The sequence below is a fragment of the Chiloscyllium plagiosum genome, chromosome 12, assembly GCF_004010195.1.
Source record: "Chiloscyllium plagiosum isolate BGI_BamShark_2017 chromosome 12, ASM401019v2, whole genome shotgun sequence".
NCBI lineage: Eukaryota > Metazoa > Chordata > Chondrichthyes > Orectolobiformes > Hemiscylliidae > Chiloscyllium > Chiloscyllium plagiosum.
Genome location: NC_057721.1, coordinates 303,384 through 313,169, shown reverse-complemented (window position 1 = coordinate 313,169; position 9,786 = coordinate 303,384). Strand labels below are relative to the sequence as shown.

The 9,786-nt window shown below is 40.8% G+C and overlaps 1 protein-coding gene across 3 annotated transcripts in view; it reads left to right on the top strand.

Moving 5' to 3' along the window:
* Window positions 1-9,786, top strand: part of LOC122554874 (BCLAF1 and THRAP3 family member 3-like) — a 57,689-nt gene that overhangs the window by 40,826 nt on the left and 7,077 nt on the right. For all 3 annotated transcript variants that reach the window (XM_043700227.1, XM_043700230.1, XM_043700228.1), the window contains one exon: window positions 6,171-6,329. In XM_043700227.1, the coding sequence (XP_043556162.1) occupies window positions 6,171-6,329 (159 nt within the window). The remainder of the gene's footprint in view (window positions 1-6,170; window positions 6,330-9,786) is intronic.

The following is a 9,786-nucleotide window of genomic DNA, read 5'->3' as shown; positions in this document are numbered from 1 at the left end:
GAACGTGCAAACTCCACACAGTCAGTCGCCTGAGTCGGGAATTGAACCCGGGTCTCTGGCGCTGCGAGGCAGCAGTGCTAACCACTGTGCCACCGTGCCGCCCATAATGACCATTTAAATCCCCTTAAAGTTGGTGAGTCTACTACTGTTGCAGGCAGTGCGTTCCATGTCCCTCCTACTCTCTGATTAAAGAAACTACCTCTAACATTAGTCCTATATCTATCACCCCTCAATTTAAAGCTATGTCCCCTTGTGCTAGCCATCACTATCTGTGATGTCATCACTGTCCACCTTATCTAACCCTCTGATTGTCTTATATGTCTCAATTAAGTCTCCTCTCAACCTTCTCTCTAATAAAAACAGCCTGAAGTCCCTCGGCCTTTCCTCGTAAGACCTTCCTTCCATACCAGCAAACATCCTAATAAATATCCTCTGGACCCTTTCCAAATCTTTCACATCCTTCCTATAATGCAGTGACCAGAACTGTGCGCAATACTCCCAAGTGCGGCCGCACATAGTTTTGTACAGTTGTAGCATGACTTCATGGTTCCGAAACTCAATCCCTCTATTAATAAAAGCTAACACACTGTATTCCCTCTTAACAAACCTATCAACCTGGATGGCAACTTTCAGGGATCTATGTACGTGGACACACAGATCTCTCTGCTCATTTACACTACCAAGGGTCTTCCCATTAGCCCAGTATTCTGCATTCCTGTTACTCCTTCCAAAGTGAATCACCTCACACTTTTCTGTATTAAAATTCATTTGCCACATCTCAGCCCAGCTGTACAGCTTATCTATGTCCCTCTGTAACTCAACACTCTTTGGCACTATCCACAACTCTACTGACCTTTGTGTCATCTGCAAACCAGCAACACATTTTTCAGCTCTGATCTCCAGCATCTGCAGTCCTCACTTTCTCCTAATTTACTAACCCACCCTTCTACACCCTCATCCAGATCATTTATACAAATGACAAACCACAGTGGACCCAAAATAGTGGCACACCATCATAACTAAACTCCAGGATGAACATTTCCCATCAACCACCACCCACTGCCTTCTTTCAGCTCGCCAATTTCTGATCCAAACCGCTAAATCACCCTCAATCCCGTGCAAATTCCAATCAAATGTAAACTTAAGAACTGCATGTCCATTGTTTGTTGCATGAATATTTGTATAAACGTATCAAAGCTATTCTTCAGACATTGATGATATATTAGAACATAACGGACTATGGAAAGAGGTCCATTGAAATTCGAAATGTAACCCTTGCTTAGCTTTGTGGATTTACACGTGGAATTGTTCAAGTGGATACTTTTATCACAGCGAATTTGGAGGCAACAAGATGGCACACATTCAATTGCATCTGCTGTTATTAACATGCCACACTTGAAGAGTAAGATAAGGCAGAAAACAAAAGCTTGTGTCAGACACTAAGAACTCAATGCTGTAGGAAGCCAAGAGGAATATAGAACATGCAGAGAAGAATTTGAAAAGGGAGTTAGGAAACCTAGATGGGACAAAAGAATATTGGGAATTAAAATAATGTTGAATCTAAAGATGCCTTATAAAATAGGGATGTAAGAAAAGCTAAGAAAAAGGAGGGCCAAAAGGAGGATCTAAAGGATAACCCATTCATAAGAGATGGTTTTGAATGAATGCTTTGTGACCTTCTTCACAGAAGAGGGGGCAGTGCAGGCATTGTAGTTAAGAAGGAAGACTGAAATATTGCATGTGGTAAAATATGGGAAGGCAGGAAAAATTAAGAAGATTCACATCCTTGAAGGTGGGTAAAACACTAGGACCAGATTTGCCCTACACTCTTAAATAAAACTTCAAAGAATTAGTGGGTCTCAGACCATTATTTTCAGTTTTCACTGGATGCAGATCTGGTTCTGAAAGTTTCGGGGACTTGTGGTTTTGGTTTTAAAATGGAGCAAGGAATGCACTGAATATTTTCAAGCTGGTCAATATCACCTTAGCAGTGGACAATTTATTGGAATCAATTCTGACAGACAGACAGGGTAAACTCACTTAGAAAACCATGGAGGAATCGAGGATAGTCAAAATAAATTTCCTCAGGAAATATAGTTGAGGAATGACTTAAATGAATAACTCAACATCCAGATGCTTTGCAGCATCAAAGAGATTATTATTTTAGAATCTGATAATCAGCGATCAATCAATATCTATCTTAAACATAATTAAAGACTGAGTTCCCACAGCCCTCTGTGATAGAAAATTCCAAAGGTTGACAACCCTCTGAGTAAAAACATTCCTCCTCATCTCAGGCCCAAGTGACATCCCCTTTATTTTTAAATTTTACTCTCTGATTCTAGATTCCCCAAGGAAGAACATCCAACCTGTATATCCTTCAGTTATTTTGTAAATTTTGATTATGTCAACTCTCATTCTTCAAAACTGTACAGAATACAATCCCCGTTTGCTTAATCTCTCTTCAAAGGACAATCCCACTATCCAAGGAACCAGTCTGGTGAATCTTCTATTGTACTGCCTCTATAGTAATAACATACAGCAAAGTATTTATTAACCAACACCTAAGAGACCAGGAGTGTACAAGTTGGTCAAATATTCCAATTGATCAAGACTTCAGTATGCCTGCATTCAAATCTTTTTGCAATAAAGACGAACATTCCATTAATTTTCATATTAGTTTGTTGTACCTGCAAGTTAGCCTTCAGTAACCTGTTGATAAGCATACCTAGAATCTTTTGTACATCTTCATTTTTTGTTTTTACACTTTCCAACCTTTTACCATTAAGAAGTATTCTGCACATCCATTTCTCCTCACATTTTTCCATGTTTTATTCGATCTGCCATATTCTTGCTCATTCACTGTGTGTCCATGTTTTCTTGAAGATCATTTCACGTCATCATCACAACACACATTCCCACTTAGCTTTGTATTCTCTGCAAATATGGAAAGCTTATATTTTGTCTCCACCTCCAAGATATTGATACATATTGTGAACAGCTGGGACCTACACCCTGAAATTTGCAATGCCCCACTCATCGCAGCCTGCCAAAATGAGACTGACCCATTTCATAGAACCTCGACAGTGTGAAAGCAGGCTATTTGGCCCATTGAGTCCACACCAGCCCTCGGGAAAGCATTCCACCCAGGCCCAGCTCACTGTCCTATCCATGTAACCCCTGCATTTACTGTGGCTAATCTACCTAGACTGTGCAACCCTCCGCTCTATGGACAACTTAGCATGGCATGTTTGTTTTCCTTGGAACATTCAGAAGCTGAGGGGGTTTTTGTGAGAGACTTGATGGAAATGGGTGGCAATTTTTCCTCTGCAGAAGTGTGGTGAGAGGGGATATTGACTTAAAGCCAATGATAAAAGGATTGGTATGGGGATGAGCAAACTATTTCCTCCCAGGTGGTGATAGGGGATTGAAACTCTCAGCCTGAGAGAGTAGTAGCAGCAGCAGAAACCTTGAATCTGTGCTGGAAGCTGGGATTAGGCTGGGTATCTCAGCTGACACATGCACAATGGACAGAGGGGTCTGTTTGTGCTTGTATTTTCTTGCATTTTGTAAATATTTTAAATATCTGAAGAGGTATGTGCACACATTTGGGGGAAGAGGGCAAGTGAGTGGTAGTGCATGAATTGCTCCCTAAGAGGACCAGCATGAATACAATGGGTTAAATTACCTGGATTTCCATTGTCTACTTCAATTCTCCTCACCCTTTTGACCTATGCCATTCCCACAAGCTGTCAGAACTCAACCCCGTACCAGCACATTCTTCAATAAAGAAAATCACTGGAGCCCTGACTATAATATGTAAAAGTATTCAGATACCTGCTGATGGTAAATGGAACAAGTTAGATCCTAGAATGAAATACCATTTTGCTTTTTGTTGACCATAATGGTCAATCAATGAACATATTCATGAGGCTGTCAATGTACATAAAGGTTTATCGTACATAGGTCTAAAAAAGGAACCATGTTACTGTATATACAAATTATTTGAAACTGTCTGCTTCAAATATCAGCAATAAGGGTTAAATCCTTTTACCCTCAATAGCAACTATACAGATACTGAAACCTCTGGGAAGGGTCATTCTGTCTCCACGATAAAGTTCCCTGTTCATAGAGCTATACAGCATGGAAACAAACCCTTTTGTCAAACTCGTCCATGCCAACCAGATATCTCAAATCTAGTCCCATTTGCCAACACTTGGCCCATAGCCCCCTTAAACCCTTTCTCTTCATATACCCATCCAGATTCCTGTTAAATGTTGTAATTTTACTAGCCTCCACCACTTCCTTTGGCAGTTCAATACTTGTTACTAAACAGCAGAGGCAGACAGCTGTGCAGGTTGACTTCGCTGTTTTTCACCTGCCACATGTTCTCTACTTTGTCTCTTCCTCTTTTTTAAGTGCCATCGCTTTGATTTTTTTTCCCCAAAGTTCCAAAACAATGGAACAGCTTATGAAACAGTAATTACTGCTCCAATAATTTGAGGAAACCCACTACAACACTGAAAAACACCTCAAAAAAGGGAGCAGCCGTTACAGCCACAATTGTTTCCCCATCCTCGACGTTACTTTACCCAGAATCCTCTCCTGACTGAACTTAGTTTCTAGGGCTTTCTCTTGCTGCCATCAGCGAGATTTCAGAGCAAGCATGTCGTTTTCCATACACTCAGCTTCCAGCAGTTTTCTGATTCAGGACGCTTTCCTCTTAAGCCACTTATGACTTTTTCCTGGCCCAGACTGTTTGGGAATTGCCAAGACTAACAGCAGCTTTTTGCTCTGACTGAACAAGCACACTTGTCTGACCTTCTGGATTGTTCACTCTTTCTGTGATACTGGATTCCTTCTACTACGCAACGGAAGGTCTATCCGAGATGCACAGAATTGTACTGTCAAACTTTACTCCAATGTAATGATCCCGCATTAAAACTGCATACATCAGTAAACTCAGGCACCAGTCATAGAACAAATCTAAAATCATGCCTCCCCTCCTTAATTCCCACACTGCAAATCAAACTGAAAACTGCTCATGATTCTCCAAATAATAATGTATCATGAACCTTCATTACTTGGAACCATTTTTTAAAATTAAAAAGCTGCCAAGTATGGTTTATATTTGGTGATATACCTATTCATGTCTGAGTATATTTACTTTGTTTTGTAGGTAATCCTTCCAAGCAGTTTGTTGCAAGATGTTTGCTCTTGGTATTGAATTAATGATATGAACGATGATTGTTATATAACATCTGTATCATTAGTGAAGCTCGAACCACATGCCCAGGACTATCCCTCTGTAATCAACTTTGTAACTTACTATAACTTCATTCTTCATTCTATGGGTGGCACAGTGGTTAGCACTGCTGCCTCACAGCGCCAGAGACCCGGGTTCAGTTCCCGCCTCAGGCGACTCTCTGTGTGGAGTTTGCACATTCTCCCCGTGTCTACGTGGGTTTCCTCCGGGTGCTCCAGTTTCCTCCCACAATCCAAAAATGTGTAGGTTAGGTGGATTGGCGATGCTAAATTGCCCGTAGTGTTAGGTGAAGGGGAAATGTAGGAGAATGTGTCTGGGTGGGTTGCGCTTCGGCGGGTCGGTGTGGACTTGTTGGGCCGAAGGGCCTGTTTCCACACTGTAATGTAATCTAAAAAGTAATCTAATCTAATCTTTCCTCACAGCTTCAACTCCAGAGGTTGATTTGTGATCAGTTTTATTTTGGGGTCTTGGAATTATCAAAAGATCATTTTTTAAAAACTGTTTTTAGAGCATGGGTTTTTAAGAACATCTTGAACATTTTCTCTGGTCATTCTTGTAATGGGGTAAATGAATCAAGTTAATTGTTGGGATAACAGTTCATGTGAAACTTTTGAGAAGGAACAGGCTAATTTCAGGTTTCATTCTTTTTTTTTCTATTTTCTGAAACCAGGTTAAATAGTTTTATTTACACAGTATGAAGTGATGTCCCTCTCAATCAGATTGCCTTTTACCTGTGGGGGAATGCCAGTTCAGATTGGCCTTAACATTGTTTTAGAACTCAAATGACCTGCCTGTTTCTCAATTCCCCAGGCTGTCACAAGTGCCCACCTTGACTGACTGTTTTTCCAGCACTGCTATCAGTACGTTATTGTAGTTAAACCAACACAAATTCTGTTTTTTGCAGCATTTTACAAAAGAATATCCATCTTCTGGACGAAAGAGAGGCTTGACATTTGAAACCAAGTATCGACGCATATATGGTGTTGGTTTTGGGCGTACTAATCAACGGATATTCACCAAACATTTCAGGGAAGGGCTGAGCAGGAAAAGGAGAGATGAAAGGGTAAGGATTTTTAGGTTTGGAAATTAATTTTTGAACTGCTGGCTGGTGTTTAGTTGATGGAAACTGAAGTTTGACACTGCTGATATAATGTATTTGGCCTTTTATTCCCCATGATTGGTTTATACTTCCTCTTGCTTTTTCCATCCTCTTTGTCCTGTTATATATGATTTTCTCAGTCATAAAGTTGGATGACTTGAGTTATTCCCAGTTATGTAAATTCCTTTCTTAAAAAGACATCAATGTTGTTGAAGGTTGATTGATTAGTTTCCTTTGAACTTCAACAGGAAAAGACAGGGTAGATAACGATAAACTATTTCCACTGGTTGGAGATTCCAGAACTAGGGGCATAGGGTCACGTAGCATCAAAACAGGCTCTTTGGTCCGCCATGTCTACACTGGCTGACAAACACCAAACTGCACTAATCCCTTTTACCTCCACATGATTTATAACCTGCTTCCCCAGCATTTTAAGTACTGATCCAGATGCTGCTTAAAGGTTGCATATGGTACCTCTCAGGCAGCATGTTCCATTTTTAATACCATCTTCTGGGTGTAAAACATTTTTTCCTCTGATCTCCTCTAAACCACTTGCTCCTCAATTTAAACTTACGCCCTCTGGTCTTAGACATGTTTGCCATTGGAAAAGAATTCTCTCAATCTACTGTTTGCGCCTCTCAGTTTTGTATACCTCAGTCAGATCCCCCTCAATTTCCTCTGGTCCAGGGAAAACAAACAAAGCCTATTGAGTGTCTCCTTATACCTGAGAGTTTTCATCCCAGGCAATGTCATGGTGAATCTTCTCTGCAACCTCCCCAGTGCAACCACGTCCTTCCAATAGTGTGGCAACCAGAGCTACACACATTATATTCCATTAGTGCAAATGTTGTAACAGGCTTCCTTGCCACTATATTCTTTGCTCTGCCTAATGAAGGCAAGCTTTCTTCACCACCCTGTTTGCTTGTGCTGACACCTTCAGGGACCCTTGTACTCCCAAGGTCCCTCTGTTCCTCAGTACTCCGCAGGGACCTACCATTCCTTGTGTATATTCTTTTGTTCTCAGACCTTACACTTATCCAGATTAAATTCCATCCGCCATTGCTGTGCCCAGTTTACCAGCTGATTGATATCAGACTGTACCCTGGCACCATATTCATCATTATCAAAAATGCCATCAATTTGCATGTCAACACTAAATTAACTAATTATATGTTCTATATTCCCATCCAAATTATTAACGTACATAACAAACAGTAAAGGTTCCAGCACTGATCCCTGTGATACACTTCTGGTCACAGGCTTCCAAACACAAAAACTACCTTCCATCTTCACCCTTTGCCATCTGCTTGCAAGTTAGTTTTGGATCTCAAGGGCTCCTCTTTTGGACCAACCTTGCTTGTGGAATCTTGTCAAATTCTTTACTGAAGTCCATGGAAACCACATCAACTGCACTACCCTCATCAATATATTTAGTCAGTTAAATTTGCCAGACAGATTCACCTTCTGGCTAATCCATGCTGACTATCCCTGATTAATGCTGGCCTTTCCAACTGTCGATTAATACTGTTTGACAGAATTTTTAAAAAATAATTTCCCTCCCACTGACATCAGACTAACTGGTCTCTAATTACCTGACCTATCCCTGCTGCTCTTCTTGAACAAAGGAACCACATGAGTTTTCTTCCAGTCGTTTGCAACTTCAGCTGTAGCCAACAAAGTTTTAAATATCTCCACTAGGACTCCAGCAATCTCTCCTCCCTTGCCTCCCATAGTAGGTCCTGGGAAGTTTCATTAGGTCCTGGGAAGTTATGCACCTTTATGTCCACTAAAACATCTAATACCTATTCATTAATTTTAACACATTCTTGAACCACACCGTCCCAACTGAAATCCCTGACTACAATGTCTTTCTCCTTGGTGAATGCTGATGAAAAATATTCATTAAAGACCTCACCCACCATTTCTGGTTCCATGCACAGTTTCCCCTTGAGTGTATAATAGGTCCCACTAGTTCCTTGGTAATCATCTTATTGTTAAAATGCTTATAAAATGCTTTTGGGCTTTCCGTAATCTGAACTGCCAAAGATATTTCATTCCCTCTCACTGCCCTCCTCATTTAATTTTTAAGGAAATAGCTACACACAGTATATTTTTGAAGGGCTTCCCCAGTTTTTAATGCACTCTACCTGACATATGCTCTTTTTTTTTAAAAAATCAAACTCTTGATATCCCTTGACATCCAGGGTCTCTGGAGTTGCCGTCCATGCCCTTCATTCTTAGAGGAGCACATTGATCCTGAATTCTTACTATACTACTTTTAAGTCTTCTGGGTCAGATGGCGTGTCCATCAACTAGAAGAAAGTGAGGACTTTAAGGACGCCTTATCTTCCACCTCAGGACCCTGTAACAACACAGGATTCTGCAAAATGGGAAGCCTTCAGAAATGAGATAACGAGAATTCAGAGAAAATATATTCCTGTTAGGGTGAAAGGAAAGGTTAGTAGGCATAGGGAATGCTGGGTGACTAAAGAAATTGAGGGTTTGGTTAAGAAAAACAAGGAAGCATATAGACAGGATAGATCGAGTGCATCCTTAGAAGAGTATAAAGGCAGTAGGAGTATACTTAAGAGGGAAATCAGAAGGGCAAAATGGGGACATGAAATAGCTTTGGCAAATAGAGTTAAGGACAATCCAATGAGTTTTTACAAATACAGTAAGAACAAAACGATAACTAAGAAGAGAATAGGGCCCCTCAAAGATCAGTAAGACGGCCTTTTGTGTGGAGGCGCAGAAAATGGGGGAGATATTAAACGAGTATTTTGCATCAGTATTTACTGTGAAAAAGGATATGGAAGATATAGAAAGTAGCGAAATAGATGGTGACATTTTGCAAAATGTCCATATTGCAAAGGAGGATTGAAGCCAGTAAAGGTGGATAAATCCCCAGGACCTGATCTGGTGTATCCTAGAACTCTCTGGGAAGCTAGAGAAATGTTTGCTGGACCTCTTGCTGAGATATTTGTTTCATCGATAATCACAGATGAGGTGCCGGAAGACTGGAGGTTGGCTAACGTGGTGCCCCTGTTTAAGAAAGGTGGTAAGGACAAGCCAGGGAATTATAGACCAGTGAGCCTAACATTGGTGATGGGCAGGTTGTTGGAGGGAATCCTGAGGAACAGGATGTACATGTACTTGGGATGGCAAGGACTGATTAGGGATAGTCAACTCAGCTTTGTGCATGGGAAATTATGTCTCACAAACTTGATTCAGTTTTTTGAAGAAGTAACAAAGAAGATTGATGAGGGCAGAGCAGTAGATGTGATCTATATGGACTTCAGTAAGGCGTTCGACAAGGTTCCCCATGGGAGACTGATTAGCAAGGTTAGATCTCATGGAATACAGGGAGAACTAGCCATTTGGATACAGAACTGGCACAAAGGTAGAAGACAGAGGGTGGTGG